Source organism: Vanacampus margaritifer, chromosome 5, assembly GCF_051991255.1.
Source record: "Vanacampus margaritifer isolate UIUO_Vmar chromosome 5, RoL_Vmar_1.0, whole genome shotgun sequence".
Taxonomy (NCBI): domain Eukaryota; kingdom Metazoa; phylum Chordata; class Actinopteri; order Syngnathiformes; family Syngnathidae; genus Vanacampus; species Vanacampus margaritifer.
The window spans coordinates 31,019,396-31,046,533 of NC_135436.1; the positions used below are offsets into that span (position 1 = coordinate 31,019,396).

At 44.3% G+C, this 27,138-nt stretch overlaps 1 protein-coding gene across 4 annotated transcripts; it reads right to left on the reverse strand.

Annotated features, from left to right (window-relative positions):
• Positions 1–224: 224 nt before the first annotated feature.
• plekhg2 (pleckstrin homology domain containing, family G (with RhoGef domain) member 2) lies at positions 225–26,830 on the reverse strand. Of its 4 annotated transcripts, none has more exons than XM_077565154.1 (17): positions 26,764–26,830; positions 25,633–25,784; positions 25,052–25,329; positions 17,730–17,810; positions 15,237–15,709; positions 13,388–13,488; positions 8,483–8,549; positions 7,843–7,889; positions 5,172–5,322; positions 4,894–5,025; positions 3,844–4,026; positions 3,672–3,764; positions 3,388–3,474; positions 2,392–2,425; positions 1,938–2,039; positions 1,758–1,859; positions 225–671 (listed from the first exon to the last, which is right to left on the reverse strand). In XM_077565154.1, exons 4-17 carry the CDS (start codon positions 17,776–17,778, stop codon positions 541–543), a joined length of 1,752 nt encoding a protein of 583 aa, XP_077421280.1. In that variant the 5' UTR covers positions 17,779–17,810; positions 25,052–25,329; positions 25,633–25,784; positions 26,764–26,830; the 3' UTR covers positions 225–540. The 4 variants fall into 4 exon arrangements, with proteins under 4 accessions (XP_077421280.1, XP_077421281.1, XP_077421282.1 ...); XM_077565155.1 differs by having other exon boundaries at positions 25,633–25,779; positions 26,764–26,815; XM_077565156.1 differs by lacking the exons at positions 25,052–25,329; positions 25,633–25,784; positions 26,764–26,830 and adding an exon at positions 19,860–20,409 and having other exon boundaries at positions 1,938–2,036.
• Positions 26,831–27,138: the final 308 nt, after the last annotated feature.

Consider the following 27,138-nt stretch of genomic DNA (forward strand, 5'->3'; position numbering starts at 1 on the left):
TTTATGTCCCCAAGTGTCTTTCAGTCCCCTTTTATGTCCCCAAGTGTCTTTCAGTCCCCTTTTATGTCCGCAAGTGTCTTTCAGTCCCCTTTTATGTCCCCAAGTGTCTTTCAGTCCCCTTTTATGTCCCCAAGTGTCTTTCAGTCCCCTTTTATGTCCCCAAGTGTCTTTCAGTCCCCTTTTATGTCCCCAAGTGTCTTTCAGTCCCCTTTTATGTCTGCAAGTGTCTTTCAGTCCCCTTTTATGTCCCCAAGTGTCTTTCAGTCCCCTTTTATGTCCCCAAGTGTCTTTCAGTCCCCTTTTATGTCCCCAAGTGTCTGTCCATACACCTTGTGGTGAACTCTGACGTCTTTGCGTCTCGTCCACGCAGCTACTTTGGGCGTCGTCTTCAAAATTGTCATCCAGCTTTCCATGGAAATATGCCGGTGGGAAGCATTGCGCGTTTTTGTTGGCGCGGACGTGTTGGGAGACGCTTATCTGCGTACAAGTGGACTTTCCCTTGTGATGAATGTTGATGACTCACAGGTTGGAAAACGTTATTCATGTTTGGAGATGAAAGTTGCGTCGGAATTTCCTTTGCTCTTTTAACCGGCATTTGTGGGATTGATGGACTTGATTTGGAATTTGCTCACCGTGATGATGGAATGCTGCGTCCATGTCCTTTGCTGGAGCTGAAAGACAAACAAACGTTTTGTCGGTCTCCTGAAAGATGTCAAAATGTTCTTTCATGTTTGCTTTTATGCTTCCAATCTTGGCTACTTTTTTTCCCACACATCTTTTAAGTTTTTTATTTGTGTCTGATTGTTGCTAAGGTCTACTTTTATGTCTTGATGCCAACCAGGGTTTTTATAATTTGGGGAATTTTCCCTTTTGAGGACGTCACTGCTGTGTGACACATGTTCAAACGTCTTCATTCCGGCAAAATAAATCTGCTTGAAATCACAACAAAAATCAAGTCCAAAAGCTGATGTATGACACGAATTAGCCAAGACTAAAACAAAGTGCATTTTCGCTCTACTTATAGTTAGTTTTGTGAATGTAAAATGTAGTTTCAGCTAGTTTTGGTTTCTTTAAAAAGCATTTCCTTTTTTATTTGATTTCATGTTTTCTGAATTGAAGTTTGGCTTATTTGATGAGTTTTCGTGAACTAAAATAACCTCGACGGCAACATTTAAAGCCCCGATTGTCTTTATGTTGACTCTTTAATGTGTGTTTGTATTCCTCCAAGTGTCTTAATTGATTTAGGAAACAGAAAAGTGGATGGAAACGCCTCTTGCGCTACTACTAACTCTTGATGTGCCTTCATTAGCGGCACAATTTTCAGTCCTGCTGATCCCGATTTGTTTTTTCCATAACAAGCAGAAGACACCTTCAGAGTTGCGATCTTATTACAAACGAGTTGTTTTAAGTGCACATGAAGTCGTTCTCTGCAATCCAAATGAAAATCCTTTTGGTCATTTCATCAGAAGACGACGCGGTGACTTTTTCAGTCCTCTGAGGAGGAAGATGAGATGGCTTAAAATGGCTTAAAATGGCTTAAAATAGCTTAAGATGGCTTAAGATGGCTTAAGATGACTTAAGATGACTTAAGATGGCTTAAGATGGCTTAAGATGACTTAAGATGACTTCATATTTAAGGGATTCCGGCCCAACCATCGGCGCAACCCGACCCTCGTCTTTACGTCTTCTTTGAATTTCTACTCCCACTTTGAGTCCGATTGACTTCAAGTCGTCCGGCCAGGTTTCTCCGGGCGTACCCGATTGCCTCCTGGTGCGTCTGTGAGGCGGATTTCCGTCCGGCAGCAGCGGGAAACTCCTGCGGCTTTTTTCAGGCGTGTACGTCAGCAGCTCGGGCGGTTCTGGAAGGTCAAACAAAACATCCTTCCTGTTTTTGCCCCACGATTGAGTTTGAAAATTGAAAATCTTTTTCTTGCCACCTGACTGACGTCGTCCGCGGTGGTAAGCGTGAATGTCGTCCAGTCGCGGAGAAGATGAAGACAACTTTTTCTTCAGGTGGTCCCGCTCAAACTGGGGGGCTGCTGGAAAACGGCAAGCGGTCGTTAGCTTAGCTCACGCTAAAAGGACGTCTGACAGAATTGACACAATATGGCAAGACGTGAACTGGCATTTAGTGTCACGAGTGAATTTAGCACGTTAGCAGATTCTGATATTCAGCATTGATTTGATGTCCAACTTGCACATGGACTGACGACACTCTACAAAAGTACTGGCTCAAAAATGGACTGAGCCGCCAAACTCGGTACAAAAACTGGAGTCAACTTTGCAAGAGATGCAAAACTTTTGTCGAGGGAAGGCCAATGTTGTTGTTTGCAACGTTGCAACATGCCGGCGACTTTCAATGCGTGAGTCGGTTTGTGCACGTTCACTCACACTGGCAGAAGTCGTCTCCGAGGACCTGTCTGGCCTGCAAAGCACAACGATTGGAAGGCGTCAATCACAACGTGCGGACAAATACAAGAACGCTCGTCTTTTCGTGGGAACAAGTCAAGAATGACAAATATTTTAGCACCGTAGTCAAGTCGATTTTCAAAGTATTTCTTCTTGACCTGGATATTCATTTTGACTTGAACTGATCTGTCCTTTCCAATTCTTACTTTTCTCAACCTCGGTGGATGAAGATGCAATGTAAAAAAGACGCAAATAGTAGAGACGTCCAAATGAATATCCAACAATTTCAAGTATCAAATCAATCGGCGACAGTATTAATGATCCAATACGTTTAGAGCCGTCGTTGGCCTTTAAATGATGACAATTTGATTTCCTCGTCTTTGCATCATCAGACGGATGATCTTTTTTTGTTTCTTCCAAATATGACATTTCGTCAATCATCGTGTATCGTGCTGCTTAATTGCTGTTTTGAAATCACAAAATAAACAAGCAAGTCGTTCATAAACAGGAAATTTTTGCAATACACTTTTATGCAAAATTAAATTCTTCAAGTTGAATAATCAATTGTGAAATCTTGGGAGGGAAAAAAGTTTTTGCCACTCAAAGACGATCCTCACCTGAAGAATGCATGCAGGTAAGTTGTTGTTTTATTTTTTTAACACTCGTCATTGGCTAATGTTGCTTTTACATGATACGTTTTGACATTTGAAAAAAATGGAGCTGGCAGTTGACATTCAAATGGTGTATTTTGCTTCATTTTTCTTCAACTGCGTTATCTGTTTGTCGATTGACTTTTTCTGCCCAACGCAGAACATGAACACTTTTGCCATCTCGGTGCTGGATTCCTAAAAACATGTCATAATGATGATGATGATGATGATGACCAGCAGGGAGCAGCAAAGGCCACCACAAAACTATTTTTGTCTATGTTTTGCATTTTTTCTCTTTCTTTTTTCAAACGTGTCATTCATTGGCCACCTTGTGCGGAAGACACGCCGGATGATTTTCCAGGATGAGTTTGTTGAGGTAGTGAACCCACAGCCTCTTCTCCTCCATGTTCTTGGTCTGCAATCATCCAATCAAAGACAAAGACGAGCGTCAGGCCAGCGCGCCGCATGCACGACGCGGCTTTGAGTTTTCGACTGAAGCGCCTCAAAGAAAGTCAAACCATTTTGGATGTCGTTTCACCGCATGTGCGCGCCCACAAACATGCATCCATAAGCGCTGATTTTGTTTTGATGACGAGGGTCAAAGAAAGTCACCTGGACGACGTGCTGCTGTTTGGGAATCATCTGGTCGGACACTCGGAACCACAGCGGGTCCTTCAGGGCGTCCACCAGCAGGAGGTTGCAGCACTACGCCGCAAAAGAAGACCATTGAGAAGACTTGAAAAAGGTCGGCCAGCGCCGCCGTTCGCCGTTTGCCGGCACTCACGAAAATGTGCGTGCTGTACACGAAGCTCTCGGCGCGCTTCTTGGCGATGAGCAGCATCTTGTCGAAGAGGAAGAAGGCGCGCTCCTTCTTCACCCTCTGCACCTTGAAGGAAGCCTCCAGAACCAGCTCGCCAAAGCCGCTCAGGTCGGGACCGCTCCAGTTCACCAGCAGCGACTCGATTTCCTGAGGAGATCCAAATTGCCACGCCGTCTGACAGACCATATTTGGCCGGTGCCAGTAGCCCGACCTACCCCCAACCTTTTCTACGGTCATTTTAATAATAATAAGAAGAATAATGCATGGGATTTATAAAGCGCTTTTAGAGACGCTTAACAATGGAAGGGACGCACTCACACGTTGACACTTCGCTGGCGCTAAGCTACTTAAGTAGCCACGGCTGCCCCGGTCGGGGAAGGCGGACTGACGGAAGGAAGCGTGGCTGCCAGCGTGCGCCTACGGCCCCCCCCGCCACCACCAAAGTAGCACAATGTGTGTCAAGTGCCTTGCCCGAGGACACGACGACGCACGACGTGTGGAGATCCAACAGCCGCCTTCTGGTTAGCGAACGGCCGCCATTTTCATCTTCCCTCAGTGGCGACGTGCTGCGATCGTCGCTACAGGCTTTCGATGACTGCTTTAAAATTGTCCGCATTTTGGGGGAATTTCAGCGCCTCAACAGTAAACAGAAAAGTTCTTCAGAAGGCGGGAATGTAGCACCAAAAAGTCTTTTGAGCAAATAAGAAAATAAAAATGAATTGAAAACTAGATGAAATGAACGACTCCGTATGGTTTCCATCTCTAAACAGGTTTGCAGCACAGCGGACCCGCGTTATTGGCGGCGGGTTAGGAACCGGGCCGGACCACACATTTGCACCCCCAAAAAAAATTTTCTTCAACAATTGCTGATAAACATTTCAAAAAAATCAATACAATAAATATTGTAAGAAAATCTGCAAATATGCAAATTTGTGGGAGTCCACTGTACACACAATGTGAAATCAATCCGTTGTCATTTTCTTATTGAGCAGCCGCCAACGCCGTTTGGAATACCTGCAATCGGACGGCGTGTTCTTGCTTCCTCTTCATGTCGTTGATGTACCAGGCCACCGCCGTCATGGTAATGATGGCGTCCTCCACCACCTCGTAGCCCGGGTCGCTCTTGTCTAAATGCTTGGACAGTTCCTGGGATGAGGCCAAACAAACGTCAGGCCACATCCGCGGCTCGCCTCACAACAACCAACAACATTTTCGCCATCACGTCATTGTCAATATATATAAAATAGCGGACCTCACCGTATCTAACTAGCTTAGTGTCAAAAGGTTGTTACCTGTAGGAGGAGGTGATACTTGAGTATGCGCTGCACAGGTTTGAGGAGGTAGGCCTCCAGAGGTAAGGAGTGGTTGAGGGTGGTTTGCCTCTCGTGGAAGAAGCGGACCAGGCTCGGGTTCTTCATGCACTCCCTCAGAACCGACACCGAACTGCAAACGCACGCACACAAATCGTCAATCCGTGTGATCCGAGCATGTTTGCCTATAAAGCAAGCAAGACATTTTCAGCCCTCGGTTTCATGAGTAGAATGTTTTTGCCCCGACGCGTATGATCGGACACGCGCATCGAGTATCGATACTCGGAACGAGAAAATTGAAACCTAATTGTTAGCCCGAGCCTTCAAACTTCCTGCGGTCCGGAACGTTCCCTCCCAAGCGAGAACCTCCGTAGACTGAAGGAAAAGTCAAAAGTGGAAAAAGTCCAAATTGTGGCAGGAAGGTCAAACAGCTTCACAGACCAAAATCCTTTCAAAAGGTTCAATCCGTCCGTCATCGTCAGATGGACAAATCATTTATTGGGGAGATCAACAAAAAACAAAAAGCAGACCATCATTTCCACTGGACAATAATCCATCTGGTCTTTTTTAAAAACATTGTTGATGAAAGGAGATGAAGATCTCTGCTTGATGTCTGTCCGTCTGTCCGTCCACAACATTACAAGCGTTAGCAATAGCATCAAAGCTAACGTCTTGGATTGATGTTGCTTTGTGTAGCGCTGTCACTATCGAACATTTTTTACAATCGATTCATCTTATCGATTGTTTAATCAATAATAATAACACAAATAATAATAATGCATTCGATTTATATTGCACTTTTTTGACTCTCAAAGACGCTTCACAGTCGTTGCATTATTTGTGCGTACTTTGTATTCGTATTGTGATAATACAAAAAAAAGGGGGCGGGGCTTGATATTGTGCTACCAGTTGGGTCGTTGTTTTCCAAAGTAAAATCGGATGTTTGTCTTATTTTGCTTCAACAGAAGATAATCGGTCTTCTTTCATGAAGGACAACAGAAATCGTTGAACAGTTTGTGAAAGCAGAAGATTTGGAGCATTTTCAATTCAATAACGCCTCCAAACGATTACTCGACAATTCAAATAGTTGATCATCGATTGCTTGTGGATGAATTGATTCATTTTGACAGCTCTAGTCGAAAGCACACTAAAAAACCATCCGGCAGTCGTTACGTTGATGTTCATCATGAAGCCCAAAATATTTCTTCTTCTTTTACAAGAACCACCAAAAGAGTTGAACGTGCTTGTGATTTTGGATTCTTGTTTGTTTGTTTTGGACGAAGGACAAGAGCAGAAGCGAAAGCCGCGAGCGCTCTCGCTCATGTTTGCATTTGTGGCTGCAAACAAAGTCAGCAAGTGTGACGGCAACAAAAACCTTTTGGGTTCTTCTCGGCTCCGTTTGAACAGGAAGTCAAGCAGCTCACAAATGCGGCCCGGATCGCTCGTCTCTTTTTTTTCCCTCTTTGGTTCGGATCGCTGAAAACATTTGACCTACTTTGCGTTTTTTTTCTCAACTGAGGCAAAAAGCAGAGGATTGACCCTGGCGACGGCAACCACTTTGTGTTTGTGACAGTATGGAAATGTCTTTTTCATGTTTCTGTTGTGTGGAAGTTTGTAAAATACATGAAAAACTTTTTTACTTGGCGGAGATTAAAGAAGACCAAAGAGATTTTTTTGGCGATGCGTTTACTGCCCTGGCCATTCCGTCGGACAAATTGACAGGAAACAGACGGAGGTGAGAGCCAAACGACCCCCGCGGGGTTGTGGGGGGGAATTGGGAGGGGGGGGGGGATCTTGCTGCAGACTCATTTTATCGTCCTAAACAAAGACCAATGTGGACACGTCAACTGCAATTTTGCACACAAGTCCGAGTTAATCGTGTGGAAGTATCGAGAAATGTTTCAGTTTTGATCCGATAAGAATAAGATTACAAAGAGGGGGAAAAAAGCACATCCAAATTGCTTAGTTAAAAAAAAAATCCATATTTGAACTGGTTCTTGTCCATCCCGAGTTATGTTGTTTGATGTCATTTCAAATTCTTTTCAATATTTTGGACCAAGCGGCTACTTTGTTTAAAGCAAGAGAATGCGTCTTAAATTGCACGTTGAGGTCTTTTCATTATTTAGAACTTCGTCTTCATTTATTTGATGAAACACGTTTGCCCATTAAAAAAAGAACATTGAACTCAAAACATGGGTTTGGATTTTACAAATACAACTCCAAACCATTAATACCTTTTATTCTTTTACACAAAATCGGAATGTTTCTGCCTAATTTTGCACTCAAAAGTTGTGTCGTTCCTAAATCCTAAATAATTTAGATTATTTTTTGAAATGTTTTGTTTTACAAAACAAATGAAGATGATCCGATCCCAAAAACGATCCGATCGGTGACTCAAATCCGTGATCCGATGTGAAGCGTGACTTTTGTGGTCGGTTGCGCCGCCACGAGCGGCAACAACGCGGCGCTCTCCTCAAATAAGAACGTCTTTTCAGCTGCCTTCTTCCTTCACTTTAATGCATTGACGGCTGACCAGAGTGCGCCAGGGAAGTAACGCACACACCCGCACACCCGCACACACCCGCACACCCGCACACACCCGCACACACGCGCACACACCCGCACACACCCGCGCATTGTGCGATGTACTCACTTGGGGTAGTTCATGCAGTAGAGCGTGTAGATATCAAACGCTTCGCTCTGTTGGACACACAAACAAGCACAAACGTCGCACGCCTCGTTCAGCACAAAATCATTTTGCTTTCGCGACTCCACTTTTGTTAACACTTGCTAAACATTTTTCATGGCACGTGTTAGCCTGCTGGAGGACAATATGACGACTGCGCAGGCTGGCGGTCTCAGCAGCACAAGTTCAACAAACGTCAAGTGTGTGCGTGAGGGTCAATGACCTGCTGCTTGGGACCTGCTTCCTGTCATGCACACACACACACACGCATACTTGTCTTTGTATCATCATGGGGACATCTCATTGACATGCTGCGTTTCCTAGCCCCGCCCCCTAACCCCAAGCATAAAAAATGATAGGCTACCCCCCCCCCCCCCCCATTCCTTACCTTAACCTCAACCACAACCCAATTCAAAGGTAAACTCTAAAACCAAATCTTGACCCTGAAAAAGAGGTCCGAACTTGTGGGGCCCAGCAAAATGGCCCCACATGGACGGGTGGGCCCCACAAGTCGGGGAAATCCCGAAATCTTGGCCCCACTATGCGACAAAAACAAGACTACACACACACACACACACACGCACGCACACGCACGACGGCCGCTCACCCTTTCCACAAAGCAGTCGGCGATGGCGGCGGCGTGCTGACTTCTTTCTAAATCTTCCAGCAGTTCACTGCAGAGAAATGGTGACAAGACATCTTGTGAACAAATGAATACATGAATGAATGAACCGGAAAAACATCTGGCAGCATTTTCAGAGCACCCCCCGCAAAAAAAAATAAAAAATACAAATACAGGAGCAAAATGTTGGCGGTGTCCCAGATGGAGAATTTGAAAGGATGTATTGACGTCTGACAGTAGGGGGCGCCCATCAACGTCTTCATGTCACACGACGTTTAACTTTTAGGAGCAACTTTTGACATGCTTCACATTCTGGAGCATTTGGACAAAATCTCCAGTTTCAAACCTCAAGAGACTTTTTGTGAGTGGTCTTCGGCCAAATTTAAAAAAAAAGTCCATTCACCTTCAAAATGGCGGCTTCAGACTTCCTGTGTACTTTCAGGTATCACTTCTTGAGACTTGTTATTTATGTTATGAAGAAAGGTCAACAAATTGCCATAATGTGAAATCAAAGCAGTTTTGGAGGCCAAATGTCAACTGAAGAAAAAGGTTGAAGCAATGGCAGTAGTTTCAAAAAAACGGCCAGCAGGTGGCAGCAGAGTATACGAGATCAAAATCAGTCCAAATCCATTAAAACAGCTGGGAGCAAAGGTGGTTACTTCAGTCAAAATGTCTGTGGGTGAAATTAAGGGAACTGATTTTTTTTCAAAACCCGATGAGAAGCAATTGAGCCATTTGAGTCTAAAATGGCCGCTTCAAAGCAAAATGGCGTCCTTTCTGTGTGGATTTTGTCATGATCAGCCCAAGTTTCATGTCAGCAAGTGAAAGTGGGCTGAATTTCAAATGTTCCTGAAGCAAGCAAGTGACTTCCAGATGTTGTCACGGGAACGCGTGCGGGGCCCCGCCCACTGGCCATGACATCATTGATCGTGAGCGTCTGCAGAACAAGCAGCGCGGACGTTTGGTTTGGACGCGGTCACACGCCGACAACACGTTTCCTCACCGCAACTCTCACAAAGACTGACCCCGCCCCCATTTCCTCCTTTTGCCCCTCGCGCTCCCTCATCTGGCGCCAGGCCTGGATTGTGGCCACAAGACATTTGGGAGGGGCTTGCGGGGGGACGACGGGGACGACGGGGACGTGCAACTGCCATAAGACACTTTAGTCGCAACTTGCTTTTGCTTTTGCTTTTGCTTTTCTCGACGTCCATATGTGCACGTGTTTTTTCCAAAGAGGAACTTTGCTGGTTTTGTTGACGCCGCACGATGCGTTGTTAAGTGCAGTGTGAAAGGGCCTTAACATAACATGAAGATGCTGGCAACATGCTAACTTTTTTTTTTCTACAGTGCTTTTAATTAAATTGGTTTGAAAATGATATGATGTCCTTGAGGGTCTACAAATGTTGCCTATAAATATAATGCATTATTATTATTATTATCATAAAACTACACAAGATGAAGGGAAAAAATGCAACACAAGAAAACAACAACAACAACACAGCTCAAAACAAAAGACACGCGAGAACACAAAAACAACACGACGACGTGACCTTTGCCAACCTTCTGGTGACCCCCGTTTGAACTCCGAGCAGACGGATTAAAAAAAGGTCCCAGTATGTAAACAACGACAACGCGCGCTAAAGGGCACACAAAAGTTGACTGTGTGTGTGTGTTCTTCTTCACGCTGAAAATTATGGGATGCGAGTTTATCATTTTGCGACTAAAAGGAGACAAATTGCAGGCTTGGAGAAATGAAAATGGCTGCCGTCGCTTGCTTAAGTATATGTGTGTGCGTGTTTATGCATGGATGAGCTTTGCTGAACCTGCAGCAACACAAAACAACAAAGCAAACTAACACAACGCAAAAAACATGCCGGACAACACGACAAAACAACAACACACAAAAGACAAGCGCACAAAAAAAAAGACAAGCGCACGAGGTGACGTCGCACGATGATCAGGACATTTCAAATGACAACAATCGAAAATTCACATTCATTTGAAGGAGAAGAAAATGTTACATTGCAATAGACGCATGTCGTCTGTTTTGATTTGGAATCATCTGTCTTTTTTTTGGGGGGGGGGGGGGGGGGCGTTGGGGGGGGGCGTTTCTATCGATAGTCCAAGTGTTGTTGAAAGGGTAGAAGTTAGTCGTGGTAGACTAAAGTGTCATAAAATTTTAAAATTAGTAGTCAAAATTACATTTAAACAATAATAATAAAAATAGAACAATGTTATATAATATATTAATATTATATATAATATTCATTAGAATTTGATTTAACTAATGTTATCTATACTTAATTAATGAACCACTTATTATATAATATTATATATGAACAATATAGAATAGTAACTATATAATATAATATTGATCTTTTAATGAATTCGATTTAATAAATAAGAATTAAAAAAAGAATAAATGTAAAAATAAACAAGTAAAAAGTCAAAGTAAAGTGCATTGCAAAACAAGCAATACGGTTGTTATTGTTGGAGGACTTTTGGAAAAAAAAAAAGAGTTATGGAACGTCCTTAATAATAACAATGGACATCGAATGGAAAGGAAGTCGGCGCTCGCCACACGATGTGATGACTGAGCACGCTCAAAAAGCTCCTGCATTCCTGCGCTTACACGCACGCACGCACGCACGCACACACATTCTGGTTTGCGCACTCGTACAAAACTTCCCATGAGAACCCGAAGGCAGGAAGTCTGGAAGGAATGAAAACTTGCTGTGTGTGTTTGGGCTCACACGTTTGTGCTTTTGTCTCAATGTGTTTTATGGGACTGTTTAATAGTGTGCGTGCGTGCGTGCGTGCGTGCGTGCGTGCGTGCGCGCCTGCAACTGAATGATTAACAACGGGAATTAAAATGACAATAATAGTAGAATGAACAACTTTGCACATTTCAAAGCAATTTATGAGGGACGTTGGCTGGCACGTGTTGCGGCAAATGTTGACTGTTTGCGAACAATCTTTTGAAACATTTGCCAAACGCGGACGAGAACCCAACTTTTGCTATGTTCGCAAGCACGGACATTTACAGCAATTTTAAACAGGGTTCATTGAATGGAAACTTTTATGTATATACTTAATTCAAATTTCACAAATTAAAGCAAAAAGTAGAACATTTCAGTTCTGTTCAAATTTTGGAAAACTACTTACTATAGAAAAGTATTTACTTTTTGTTCGATTTTTAAAACAAAGCTGTCTATTTGCTGTATTATAAAATTTGAAAAAGTGGTTTGAACAAATGTGCTTCATTTTTATTTTATTTTGATGTTAACAGATTTTACTGCAAAAGAATATCGGCTCCAAATATCTGTTATCGGCCTCCACGCCTACAAATCGTTGGTATCGGCCCTGAAAAAGACCATATCGATCGTCAACTTTGAAACTTTCAGCCCCAACAGAAGCAGAACGCAAAGAAAAGCCGCCGCCGCCGCCGACGCCGACTGGCCGCGTTCCCGCATTGCTGTGGCATTTCTCTTTTGGATCTTCGTTCAGAGCCAAAGCGTTGCCGCAAGATCCTTTTTTTCCGACATCTCAACCAACAGCAGAAGGAAAAAACCTTCTTCTGGTTTCTACGCAGCTTTGGACGGGAGAAGTCGCGCACGTCCGTTGATCCGTCATCCGTGAACGACGGCAGCTCAGGCGGAACCGGCAACATGTCAACCGGACCCGATGGGAGCGACAAAACAGGACGACGCGCGCATGCACGATTTCCTCCGAGGTTGTCCAGCGCGTGCGCACGTCGCTCACGTCAAAGCAAAACGATTTCAACATCAGCACACGTTCCCGCAGCGACGACAGTCGACTTACGATTCCACTAATGTACATTTGAGCGGGAAAAAAAAAAGTCTTTTGCGTGCGAGCGAATGTTTTGCAGCAAACAGTGGGAGTGGCTTAGCTCAGGCGATCGAGCGTGCGTCTCCCAAGCTGAAGGTCATCGCGTCGTTCCTCAACCCTTACGTAGCGTGTGTGTGCGTGTTTTTAAGAGACTCATGAAATGTACTCTTCTAAAAGGTCATTAGAATTTCTAAGTGAAAAAAGAAAATGTCGTGAGATAGGTTCGTTCTCTGCTACACTGTCAAAATACGTAACGCGCAAAATATACTCTAAACATTTAACTCTCTTCCAAGTGTAAATTCAACTCTGTTCAGAGTGGACCAAATAGACTCTTTTTAGAGTCAAATGTACTCATGACAAAATTGACTGTCAATATTTTGCACATCACTGAGTGAGTTTTACACCCTGCTGATTTGCATATTCATGAATGTTTTTTCTCATTTCTTTCAACTGCCTCCAATTTTGGGCAATTCCTTGATTGAGAAAATGAAGAAAAAACGGCTTGTGGTTTCTCCTAAAAGTGAAAGCGGCGTCCTTTTCGTCACACATTTGTAAACGTCAACTCTTTTTTGTGATTGATTCCTGTGCTTTGACAGTTTGCAAAAGAAACTCTTGAATTTGTGCTTGCTTTTCACATGAGACCCGATTTGCATAACGAAGGCTCTGCAATTGAACGATTGTCATCTTTTACGATGCGGCATCAAAAATGTCAAAATGACGTACGTTGGAGCCAATAAAGACAGTAAGAATGTGAAAATGTGCATATTCTGAAGGCGAAGTCGAGATGAGAATTTGGCCCAAATTCTGATGAATATTGCGTGTGTGGAATATGAATGGCGCCGTTGTGATCCGTCTACGGGGGCGGCCATTTTGCCACTTGCGCTGTCCACTGAAAACGACATCGCAGTTGCTCGGGTGACCGCCAATCACGGCTCAGCGCCACATAAGGCCAATATCTTCAATATGCTAATGACGGAGTGGCATGCATATGCAAATGAGCTGAACATCAACATGCGCTTGCGACGCTGCTTGGGCGTGTACCTGTTGAACTCGTAAATGTCCTCGATGTTGCAGAAGAGCGTGCTGACCTGCTCCGGGTTGACGGGAAGCGCGTCGCAGTCGATGATGCAGCCCAGGTAGTCCTGCGCAAAACAAAGCAACACTAAATGGGTGACGGATGCTTTTGCCCGAGGGTGAAATGGGCCCAATTTTAGCGGCCACTTTATTAGGTACACGGTTCAACTGCTAATGGAGGTCGATCAAGATCCGGCAACGGCGAGTGACGTCCTTTCCCGACAAGGCGCCGGATGTTGACGCCGCAATCCCGCAGACCTCCCACTGGCAACCGGCAGCAATTGCCCGAGAGAGAAGATGTTGCCAAAAAAGATGACTCAGCGGAAGATGTGCGGGATGAAAACGGACCTCAGCCGCTTGCTGAGGCGTGCAGAGTGCGGGTGCAACAGGTTCACATTTTGGTGTACCATTTAAGTTGGAGGGAGAAAAGTTATTCTTAGAAACAACAAAACATTTTGATCAATCATCTTTTTTTTTTTTTAACACACATCAGCATTTCCCATGCAGCCACAACCCCCCCCCCCCCCCAGCCTTATACAAACTGCCTACGAGCGGTATATGTCGTACGTGCATGCAGAAGTCTGCAGGCGAGATGGGAGGAGCAAGATGGCCGCCCTGTGGCTTCAACGTGCGTCCAGTCCTATATTCAGGCGGGTGATGGGAAGTGACTCCCAACACGACTTTGACTCTTTGTTTGTCTTCGTCCTCCCATTTACGGACCAAATCGGCCTCCAGTCCTCGTGTTGATCTCTGCTGGCTTTCCCACAATCCTCCGGCTTTTCGTGCTCCACCTCCAAATACTCTGGCCTGCCATCATCTTTCCTATCCTCCCCCCCTCCCCCCACCACTTCTTCTTTTCCTTCCAGCTCGCTGTCCCACTTGGCCGCTGCTCAGCAGCAGAACTCGTCTCGTGTTGCGTCCGTTTCGTGTGCGCGCAAGACTCGCGAAATACAAGCACTTCTCGTTACACACAGAAAAGAGAAAAGTGTAGAAACCTGCAGTTTTGTCTTCACAACGCTTTACACCATCGTGTCCACTTTATGTGTGACCACCACACACACACACACACACATTACGGCAGTTGGTTGAGATTCCCAGTGAACGTGACATCATGTAGTCTCAATCAAATCCAGATTTCAAGCAAACCACAAATAGAGGAGGCACACGCACGCGCGCGCGCACGCACACACACAAAAGTCAGGTCTTGAGGAATTTGTGCTTTCTTATCAGAAGACTTTTGAGCATTATTAAAGCAGGTCACGCGTGCGTGCGTGCGTTGGAATGTACCAAAGTTTTGTTTTATGAGACGCTTCCTGTCCGGCTCCAGTTTGGTCGTCATGGCAACGCGCCCGAGTGATAAACGTGACGGTGAACTGCAACCAATGCCGATGGGTTGATTTTGGCACAAGGAATCAATACAATCATTAGCGCGCGTCAACTCTTTGAAATGTTCATGCCTGACCTCAATATTAAACGTCAAAATCGTGAAAAGTCCTCGTGATTGTAAAATGAGTGGAATTTTTTGCAACCACAGACCGTCAGTCAAGCAAGTTGAAAGAACTCCTAACGCAAACTCTTCTCTTGAAATGTAAAGTGCGTTGCAAATACAATTGAGAATTGTTCATATAACCTGATCCCGAATTCAAACCTCCGCACAACATGAAAAGAGACAAAAGGTAGAAATGAGCATTTGCAACTTTTTTCCCATGCAGCCATTTTCTGCCATATTCTTTGTCTTCTGTGGCAAAAAGACAAAGAAATCTGCATGCGAGTGTTTGCAATTAACGGCGGATGACGTGGACAAGGTTTGTCTCACCTCCACGATGCTCTTCAGGTCCCTGACGTAGGCCTGCTCCGTCTCCACGATCTCCATGACAACTCGCTCCAGCCGCGACAGTTGCCTGGGCGCGGGCGCGGGCGCGGCGCCCGCCGCCGGGTTGGCCGGCTGCGCCGCCGTCCCGCTCCTTCCCGTCACCAAGGGGGTGAGGTCCAGGCTGATGTCGGAACCGTTGCCGTCGGCCGCGGCCGAGGAAGCGGCGGCGGCGTTGTAGACGGGGACGGCGCCGTAAGGCAGCGAGGAGGACGAGGACGAGGAGGACGAGTGCGAGGCGTCCTGGAGGGACGCGGACGAGGTGGACGAAGACAGCGACAGGGAGGCCGGACGCTCGCCGTCGGAGCACACGGTGTTGACCGACGTGCACGACGCCGACGAGGCCCCTCGCTCGCCCGATGACATCATCCGAGCCACAATCCCGCTCAGCGACGTCAGCGACGACGGCCGCTTGGCACCTAACGAGCGCAAACATCAAGACGTTAGCAAGCAACGGCGTTTTCCTTCCATGTTGATTTTCTAACGTGTTTGACGTTGCGTCGTGATTGGCCGGTGGAGCGATTCCCGTTGGTTCGAATGATTATAATTGAGTCATTTGGAATTTTACAAGCAGGACGTGCGGTCAGGAAAGGCAAAGTCGGCACGTTGAAACTGTTCGGCTTTTTCCATTTGTTTGAAGGATTTCTTTCATTTCAGAAAGCTTTAACACACCTAAAGGTTTAAAAGTGAGAACATTTGGTGATTTTCATACCTCAACATCTTACAAGTATTCTTTTTTCCATTAAAAACAAAAAAGTTGCAATCATATGACAAGCAAAAGTCATATTTCTTTGAGGACATTTCCCCCAAGACATGAGGTCTTAAAAAAGCAAGTGCATATTTTTCCTTAGTATACTGAGAGAGAAAAAATGGGGGGGGGGGGGGGGGGGTCAACTTTGAACTCATTTTATTCGCCCCAAAGTGAACTCGATCCTTTTTCTTTTTTTTGTGTGAGTGCCAGTGACGGATGACGTCTTGTGTAAAGTTGTGCGCGTGTGCGCGCATCCTGGCGTGTCAGCCATCTTAACGGCTGCTTGTGGCTTTGGGTTCGCCATCGGATTCTTGCCACGCCGCCGCCAAAGCTCTTGATCCTCGTCAGCTGCGCGTTTGTGCGGCGGCGACCGCGTCGACATATCAAATCGAATCATCAAAATGTCGGTCGGGACCCCAAGGTCCACACGGCGCTTGAGGTTTCCCCCACAAATGAGATGAAAACGTCTTCAAAAGTATCGGGACAGCATGTGACATTTATGATGTGATATCCCGTGGTCAAATTGGACGCGGGTCCAATTCAGCTTCAGCTTCAAACTGCTCAATGCAATTCCCAAGCTGAAGTTTACTGCAAGACTAAACCTCATTTCTCACCGTTTACCGTGGAAATAGTAATTATATGTAATGTTTAGCAAAAAAATTTGGGGTTTGTAAAAAAATAACAATAATGATAATCCATTTCGCTAACCATTTATAGCTCAGATTGATTGATTGACAGATTGATTAGGGGTTGTGTAGACTTATCAAAAGTTCTGTTTTTTTTTTTCCAGCAGGTCATGGATGTGGCGTTTGAAGGACTTTCCAGAAACTTGTGCAAACTTGCCCGGCGAGCGTCTGACAGCAATTGTCAGCGCCATGTTGCCTCGGAATTTCCCGTTAAGTACACGCTAGCGAGGGGCCTGGAATCCGCCGTGTGCGTGCGACCTTTCATGCCAATTCGGGGGGGGGGGGGGGGGTGTCAACTTTTTCACAAGGTAACCACTACAAACTGCCGCGCGTGCCTTCTCATTAGTGGTGAGGTCATCATTACGACAAAAGTATTGGGACAGCAAGTGACACGTGAAGAACATGTGAAGTCATCAAAGACTTCAGTCTGGGTTCGGCGATCTCGATTTTATTTATTTTATTTGAGTGTTAATTTGCTTTACTTTCTACTCTACACTTTTTGTTTACAGTATCCGCAAAACGTTGTAAAAAAAAAAAAAAGATGTTAATAGAGAGAGGACAAAAAATCTGCCATTTAATGAAAAAAATGTGATTTTGTTGCAAAAGCCAATCGTTTGTAATGGCACCATCAGGCCTTTGAAGGTTTTTGTGGCAAAATGTCATTATTTGTGATCGACTATTGCCTTTTTGTGCACAATTCCAAGTGGAAGCAAATGAAAGCTGTTTTTTTGTGCATCTTCCACATCGACTTTCAACTTTCGTGAATTGTGACCTCATGGAGTGTTTTGATGGGTAGGCGCCGTGTAAAGCAAGATGGCGCCGACTCGTCTCTCCGGGGTGAAGGCGGAGCTTAATTTGGCGAAGGAGTTGAATTCATCTCCAGAGTTAACGCTTGAATTTTCCTTCAGCTTCACCCAAAAATGTTGAACAGACGTACAGTATGTGCACGAAAACCTTTAACTTGAGAAGACGAGGAGAGGTCAGAGGTCAACAGGTTCTCACCTGTGTTGCTGGACGATCTGGGACTCCCGCGACGCGAACCCTCAGGCATGATTCGAAGATGTCACATGAACAGGAAGTAACCTAAACACACACACACACACAGAATGTGTGAATGACGTGCTGACCTCCTGCAAGGCCGTCGATGCTGGCACGGCGGGTTGACCTCATTTGCGCTTGTGGGATGTCTGCTCAGGCGACAATGGAAAAACGGGCAAAACAAAGCGGTGGCGGTGCCGTGCGGGGTTGACGGGGGGGGCTGGGGGGGGGGGCTGCTTTCCAAACACGGCAGACAAAAAGCCGACTTTCCTGTTACGCCGTCATGTGACAATTCTGTGCCAGCTCCAAACAAATCTGCTTGTCGTCCCTCCTGAAATGATGCGCCCCCAACAGGGCAGATGAGGGGACGGCAGTACCATGCAAAAAAGCCTGAATAATTGACGGCTGTTATAAGAGAGGTTATAGTGGCAGCAAGCGTTTTCTACAACAACAACAAAAAAGGTGGAAAGCTTCTCCACCAGCCCAAAAATGTTAAAAATCCCAAAAAGTAGAGATCAACCCTCAACAAGCCTTTTCCACTAAATCATTTGAATGAAAATGTTGCTAAATATTTTACATTACGGAAACATGATTTGCGTGCACTCACAGCAGATAATGTGGCACTCTAAAGCAGCCAGGCCAGCCTGCAGCCCCGGTCCACTCATCAAACCTTTCTCCTCACATTTCCACCGCCTCTCCAGAAGTGTGCACACCCACAGCAATCAAGTTACGAGGCACTCTAAAGAGGCCAGGCTAGCTGGTGCACAAGTTTTTTACAACTATTATCTCAACGGGGTCTTCAACAATTTAGTGAAGCGCCACAAATGAGCGCCGTTTTTGCCTTTTCTGAAGCTTTTTCTAATTGCGTTAGAGGCGCTATTAAGAGATCGATTAAGGGCCCACCTGAAGGCCCAGGTAGGCATCGGCCCCCACTGACAAGCAGGCCAACCCCCAACAACATGCTGGACCTGCCCGGTCCAAAGGGGTCTAAGGTGGTTTTGTAAACACGAAGCAAATCCAGATGGGACCTACCAGACCTTAAAGCAAGTCTTTATTTGGATGTGCAGTCCATGCAGCGCTCGCGAGAACAAAATATTAGAACCATCAAATGTGCTCACGTGACTCGGAAGACCACAACGCGTGTGTGTGTGTGTGTGCGTGCGTGTGTGTGTGTGTGTGGTCGAAACCACGCGAGGGTCATGGTGTGCGATCGCGAACTTGCTACAGACGGCCGCACAATAGCAGTGCAGCACGTCATCGCTTTCGCCCGCTACTTCCGTTGTGCTCACAAGAACACAAATGCACACACGTGTGCGCACACACACATGTGCGCACACACACAAGTCCAAAGAAAGCAAGCACTGAGGTCCCACAATTGAAAATCTGGCTTCAAAACAAAATGGATGACTTTCTCTTCCATTTGGTCCATTATGAAAGACATGTCCATCCAATTTGGTGTTGATTGATGAAACTGGCATCAAAGTCACATCAATGGGCAAATCCAAGCAAGATGGCTGCTTCAAATAAAAAACTAAACTAAAGAAAAATGTGAAAAAGCTTGAAATATAACAATAACATCCTTGGATTTTTCTTTCCAACAAAGCCTTACATTTCCCCCCAGGGTAAAATATTCTAATTCTACAAGAATAAAGTTTACATTTTCAAAGTGATACTGAAAAATCCTATTTGAATTTCCAACTGACACCATCACCAACATTTTCCATTGTTTTTCCTTTTTTAAGACACAAGTCAAGGTCAAACGAAAAACTTTTTTTGTCTTAAAAAAGGAAAACCCAAAGGAATATATAGATGTAAAGACAATATAGAACTTTTTAAATCATCATCAAAATAATACCAACACAAGAAGAGACTCGATTGGGTAAGAGTTTGTCTGGTAGAATCCTCGGTGCTGCCCCCCGCAGGCCATGAAGCGAACTGCAGTCGGACAATGCCATGTCTGGTTGGCAGCAAACGTCGAGCGGAACCTCAAAGCGCTTCACGCAACTTCGACAAAGCAGCACACCCTCGCAAAACAACTCCAAGCACATGTTGTAGCATTTTGGAAGTCAAACTTGCGACAGGCGTGAGCCTTACCGGCCCTCCAGATGATCCTTCCTCGACTCAGCAGCCTTCCCACACGTCATGCGCGATCCTCCGCTTGCGAGCAAAAGCTCAAAAGACAACCGCGAGGATCCATAATGTGAATGTCGTCATATCTGCGCAAGACACGCGCGCGCGCACACGCACACGCACACGCACACGCACAGGCCGTCCCGGCCCCAAAAAAGTCCGCACGGCCGATCGGATACGCTGTGGCTGAGCGAGCAGGGAAGAAGGCAGGACGGATGGAGGGATGGAGGAGGAGGGCTGCAAATAGGGAGGGAGGGAGAGAGGGAGGGAGAGGAAAGAGAGAGCGAGAGACAGTTAAAGAGGAGGGGAGATAAAGAGTGAGGGACAAAGAGAAAGAAAGAAAAAGTGTACAAGAGAGAGAGACTGAGAGACAAAGAAAGAGAGAGAGAGAAAGTGAGAAAGAGAAAGAGCGACAGTTAAAGAAGAGATGAGGGGAGATAAAGAGTGAGAGACAAAGAGAAAGAAAGAAAGAGAGAGAAAAAGAAAAAAAAAGAAAGTAAAAAAGAAAAAAGAAAGAAAGAAAGATAAGTGAGGGAGTGCAAGAGAGAGAGAGAGAGAGAGAGAGAGAGAGAGAGAGAGAGAGAGAGAGAGAGAGAGAGAGAGAGAGAGAGAAGAGGCGCCAGCTGCTCACAAGAGAAGTAAAAGTCATAAGCAGCCCTAAAAAAAAAAAAGCGAAGCTGGAATGTTTCTCATCTCTGGAGATTTGCTGACATCTTCGCCGTAAATGGCGCCGTGATTCGCCTTTGAGCTGACTGGCGACACAATGCAGACACACACACGCACACACACACACACACACACACACACACACACATAACCTTGATCCAAAGTGTCTGTTTGACAAACATGGTGAAGAAAGCACACCAACTTTAGTTATGTATGTACATAGACACCCCCCCCCCCCCTTCCCCCTCCCTGACACGCACACACGTGTGTGTGTGTGCGTGCGCGTGTTGGAATGCATGTTACATGTTTCACACATCAACCTCAATCTGTACGTATTTGTGTTGCCCCTTGTAAAGTATTTGCCGATCGCCGATGATGTCGCCGGTCGTCATGGCGACCGCAAGCCGGCTCACCTCATGAGGGCAGAGTGTCGTCGTGACGACGGGCAGCCACGACGTCATCGTCTTTCCAACCGAATCAGCACTTTTGAGTCGTCCGCTAAACACAAACACGTTGACGTTGAATGCCGTCAGCATATGGAAACCATCCGGATGCATTCAGATCAGGTGACGTGAAACCTTTTCAAAAGTAAACGGCTCACTTGAGACAGCAGAAATGTTGACCCAATTTCCTGTCAATCAGTAAAAAAATGGTGTCAACATTTTTTTCATGCACAAGAATGAGCTAAATGAGCCACAACAAAGGCTTTGAATCCAAATAGACGACTTCCTGTCCCATTTCAGACCTCGGTTCTTGAGACTTTTCCAACAATCCAGGAAGCGCTACTGCGTCTGATTTTACATAGATAAGATGCACACAAAAAAAGTACATGAAGACCAAAAAAGGGAAAGAGAAGAAATGTGTGTGTGTGTGTGTGTGGAAGTGCATCTTTTCTTCTTCTTACAATTCACAGTTTGAAAGTAAACAAACACACACACACACACAAAAGGAAGCTAGGCTAGGCTAAAGTGCTGAGCTGGCACCTCATGTGTGTTATTCCAAGTCAGTCAGCCCACATTCCTGCCCAACACAATCGCCCTCCATCAGAGGTCAAAGGTCAGGGACCAACAAAGAAACAACATGGCCGCCAGAAGCCCTCAGACAGCCGGCAAAGGACGAACGATGTCGTCGCCGTGATCATCGTCGTCATATTTCCTCCACCAAAACTGTCAACGTCGCCTGACGTCATCCTGTTAGCTTCTGGTGCTATCGCTAACGTCGTCGTGTGCTTCACTCGTTCAACTTTGCACGAGTAAAACTCTTCTAAGACGTCTTCAGCTTGCATTCGAGATGATGTTCAACTTGTGCAATGTTCACGGGAAATGTCAGTTCATCTCCAATTTTATGTTTGCAAAATGTCAGTACGTGCATAACATTTTAAAGTATCCCAAACGCTCAAACACACAACAAAAGCCCTCTCACATATCAAACAGAAATTCTCTCACGTGATGTAAAATATGCATTTGCGAGAGTTTTTGAGAAATCGTGCGAGAGGTCGCTCTCTAAAATAAGCCTCGCGTCAAGATACAAAGAAGAAGAGACAAAGATGAAGGAGAAAAGACCAGGAGAGGAATGTGCGTCTCAGCACTTTTGTGGTTGTGGCAGCAGCGCGCGTGTGTGTGTGTGTGTGTGTGTGTGTGTGTGTGTGTGTGTGTGACTGACGGGCTGACTGGCTAACTGATGAACAAACGGACTAACTGACTGTCTGGTGATGTGACAATGACTGACAAACTAACTGACTCACTATCTGACTGACTGATTACCAAAGCAACTGACAGACTCGCCAACTATAGCTGATCGGTTAGCTAACTAAATAACTGACGGACGGACTGAAATGTTGAGTGAGAGTTGACTTGAGGTTTGTTTGTTTTTATATAAAAGAGCAAGTCGGCATCATCACTTTGCAGCTAAATGAGAACGAAAGTTGCACATGCAAATAGAGACAAACACGCACACACAAACAAAGACTCCTACAGATACACGCACGCACGCACATCGGCACGCACAAAGCGTCCAGCATTTCAGACGAGCCTTCATCTGGTCACATGACTAACGGCTACGAGTCGACAAGACACCGATAAAGCGTCTTTGTAATGCACGTGCGCATGCGAGTGCTGACGTTCCTTCCAGACGTGTCAGCGCAACATCTGCTTCCTGGCGGCGCTCGTATATAATTGGCACGCTAACTCGGCTGCCGTGGGTGTGTCCATCTATCAGCTGGCGCGGCGTGAGACGTGGCGTGCTAAAGTGCCAGGTGTCGGGTCGCGTGGGAAAAGCGCTCGCTGACGTCCGTTTTAAAGCGTCAATCGTGCCGTCATGTGTCAAATTTCGTGCAAAGGGAACATTCATGCTGGTCTTGCCAAAACAATCACTCAAAGCTGTGTGTGGCACCATAATCATTTTTAAAGCTAAGGTACGCGCCGCATAAAAAACACACACTCATGTCAGCAAACGAATCACTCTCACAAGCTATGCATGGCATAACAATCACACACTCACACCATCGCTTAAAGCTGCATGTGGCATAATCTTGTGCTGGTATAAAAAAAAAAGAATTATCATTTTTCAAAGCTACGTGAAGCATAGCAATCACTCCCACACAAAACAATAATATTTAAAAGCTACACTATATATATCATGTCATCAAAACAATCACTCTAAGAAGCTATGTGTAGCATTACATGCTTGTGTCATCAAAAAAATCACTCAAAACAATTTGTGACATAACAAGCGCATCCTTGTCATCAAAACTATCACGCAAAACTATACATAGCACAATGAATGCCACACTTGCGTTGTCATAACAATCGCTCAGAAATACATGCGGCATAACAATCATGCGCTTGTGTTGGTAAAACAATCACTCAAAGCTACACATGGCATAACAATCATACTGTTGCGTAGCCAAAACAATCATTTTTAAAGTTACGTTTCACGTCCTCGTCTCATTAAAACAATGACTCAACTCTACGGGCAAAACTGTGTGGCATAACAATCACATGCTCACGTCATTAAAACAATTTCAACTACAAGTGGCACAACAATCACATGCCCATGTCAAAACTATCACGCAAAACAATCACGCGCTGAAGTTGTCATCAAAATGACGTGTGGCATAACAATCACTCTTAAAAGCACACACCAGTGTAGACCAAACAGATTGTCCAATCAAAGCAACTTTGCGTTGCAGATTGTGATGACTAAAGCTTCATTTGTCTTCTTGTGTCTGAGTCAGACGGACAACGAGGTCACGAGCGTCTGCTTGGGACGCGCGCGCACGTTCACAGACGCCAAACTATTTTTCCACGCGGCAAGTTGACTTTTCTCAGACTATTTGAAGGCAGCAAACGCTGACCAAGAAGATGACGAAGATAACGAAAATGACGATGAGATGCAGAAGCAGCTGGCGCTGGCGCTGGCGCTGGCCCGAGGGCGCGATCGAGGGTCGTGAAATGTTGAGACGCTCGCAACACATCAAATCCTTCAATTCATCACATGACACCAAAATGACATTCAATGGATTTTAAACATGTCAAACTTATAAGAAGTTCTCATTATATTTCAACCATTGTTTTAATAATAAATCATTGTAAATTTGTTTTGTTTAATTATATTTTGTTTTGTACATAATTCAATATTAACACATCAATAAATTAACTAGCGCCGTATTTAACGGGAAAGGAGCAATACATATTTATTTATGATAAATAATTTTATGATATAAAAAGGTCCATTTTATTGTATATATAGTTGATTTCACATTTTAATGTGTCTCTGTATATATATATATCAATTTTAAAAGATACTTTGATTTAAATATTTTAAATGTATGAATACATTAAAAATGGATGTTAAATCTATATGGAAAATGAATTCTTTTCCAAATGTATCCCTCCCTCCCCATTTGCTCGCCTTTCCAGGGTCGGGTCGCGGGTGAAGCAGCAATTTTGTTGTCAATAAATCAATGGACTAAAAAAAAAGTTTCATAACACATATTGTATGTGGAATTACTCCTTTTGCAAAATTCCTTTGTCACTACTTACGATTAGTGATGTAAACAGGAAGTAGTGCAGGACACAGCAGCAACCCATTCATTATTTGATTCGGATATCCTCGCGAGTGTCGCACAATTCAATGATGACATTTATCAAGTAACTGAATAACACACCATATTGTAACTGAGTTACTGTATTTTAAAAAGGAACGCATATTAGTTATGGTAAAAAGTAACTAAATTACAGTAACTCGTTACTGCCCAACACTTGAGCGGGAAATTCTGCTTTTTTGAAATTGCAAAGTGTGCACATGACTTTTATTTAGACAAGCATCAAGCAAGTCAATCTGAAAGTAAAAGTAGCTGATTAAGAAATGAAGAATTTTGAAAAAGCTATGCTAAATGCATACGTCAAATGTTTTGAAAATGGTCATATTTACATCGAGTCCAGCTTGTGACAAAAGAATGGCAAACTCAATGACGCTTGTTTACTCACAATCAATTGGACAAGAGAATGTTTTGAAATTCTCTCCCATGACGTCAACGTTTGGGACTCCATCATGTGGAGATGAGGTCCCGCCGCCGCCGCCGCCGCCGCCGCCGCCGCCGCCGCCCCCACGACGAGCAAACAGGCCGGTGGAAAGTGAAAAGTGACGTCAGTCCGCTCAAATTGGAAGCACTTGTGTTTCTTTTGGTGCGCGTGCGTGTTTATTTTCCGTCCGTTCCCACGACACAAAATGACCCGGCCTGGCTTCCTCTCTTTCTCTCGCTGGCCTAAAAAGGAGAAAAAGTCCTCAAACTACCAGTGATCACAGTTTGAATTTCTAATACAGATTTTTTTTTTTTAGGCAACGTATGAAATTTTCAACTGTCTCATTTTTAAGAGGAAATAAAAAGTGTTTCTATTTCATCGTTTCTTGCGTTCATTTAAGAAAATCTGGAGGAAAAGTGCCATTTTTAGCGGCTCAATTTTACAGGCAAGACAAGCCATTTCCTTCTTGAAGTCGCTGCAAAGTGAAAATAAAATGTTGCGTATATTTGTCACAGCACAGAGAAGAATGTTGTAGACAGACGTACCAAATTTGCTTGAAAATGGTGACAAATGAAGGCGCCGTCCGTCTGCGCTCTGAATGTGCCAAAAGCTGACAACCGTCAGTCAAATTCTGTCGCACGAATGACTGCGACGTGACTTTCTCCATCTCTGCCTTCGATGACTTTGTGATCCTATTCTTGAATTACAGAGTCAAAGTGAGACATTTAGCACAAAAAACAAAAATAATCGGAACAATTTATCTATATCATGATTTTCTTGATTACGTGGATTTTTCACAAAAGGGAAACATGCCTTAATAGTGCACAAGTTAAAACAGTGAAAAACAATCTCAAGATAATTTGATGCCCAAAGACAAAAAAATGAATTCAAAAAGAAATAGAACTCAATAAATCATCATTGTTGCCAGCAAGCTTATTGAACACAAGGAAGAATAGGTTTTAAACTTTTTTTTTTTTTTTTTTACAAAATCCAAATCCTCAGATTTGCAGATATGTTAATAGTTTTTTTCTTTTTCTTGCCGGCCAATAACACTTCACTTAAAATTGGGTTCACCTCACAGATTCATTTATTTGTTTTGTTTTTTTCTCCCCAGTTAATGTTCCAAGTGTTCTCCCTCCCTGCATTTGAAACATTAACATCTCAGTAATACTGACATTTTGTAAAACTTTATTTGCTGTAAAGAAAAACTTGAGGGAACTCCCTGCACTTTTTGTTAGAATTTGAAAACAAATATATCATTGACATTTTTTTGATTTTATGAAAGCGATTTAATAAACATGCATAAATTGAAACCAAGTATTGTAGTTTGTTTCAGCCAAAACGTTTTGACACTTTTCCTTTTAGTGCAAACCAATATTGTCCCTAAATATCGGCCATTGACCTTCTTGACTATAAACCTGTATCGGCCCTGAAAGAAAAAGATGAACATTTCTGCTCCTAAACAGTTTTCCACACATTTTGTGCTTGAAAAGCAGTGAGCAGAAAGAAAGGAAAGCTTTGGATTTGTTTGTTTCATCCAAAAAGCTAGCTAGCTAGCAAGCTAGCAAGCTAGGATACTGTAAGAAGGTCAGGGTGAGCTTCACGCTCTGAATTGACTTGAAGTGTAACAAAATGCTTTTAACGGTTTTTTTTTGTGTCCATGTCGGTGGACTTACCGTAATTTCCACAAAGCCAAACGACTCACGAAACTCAAGCTACCAATTCATTTGTGTGTGTGTGGGGGGGGGGGGAGTCTTCAGGTTGCCTCAACTTTTTCCCTTTTTTTTTTTAGCAATTAACTTTATTTTAACAACAAACGGGATACAAAACATGTAAAAAAATAGAAATAAACCTTTTATAAACAAATTCACGAGTTAAAGTTCAACTTCCATGGCTTGTTTGTTGCCACGTCACGTCCAACGTCATCAGTAGGAAGAAAAAAAGAAAGAAAGAAAAAGAAACACCTGTTGGCTTCAACCAAACTGATGTCTACAAATGCTGTCGACATGTCCTGGTCATTATTTTTGACATTTTAGTACATGTTTGTTTAA

Coding starts and splice junctions, on each gene's coding strand:
- plekhg2 (XM_077565154.1), bottom strand. CDS start 17,778: ATGCCTGAGGGTTCGCGTCGCGGGAGTCCCAGATCGTCCAGCAACACA. Junction 4,027..4,893: donor AACACGCCGTCCGATTGCAG/GTATTCCAAACG, acceptor GGATCTCCTCAG/GAAATCGAGTCGCTGCTGGT. Junction 3,765..3,843: donor TGTACAGCACGCACATTTTC/GTGAGTGCCGGC, acceptor TTTGCGGCGTAG/TGCTGCAACCTCCTGCTGGT.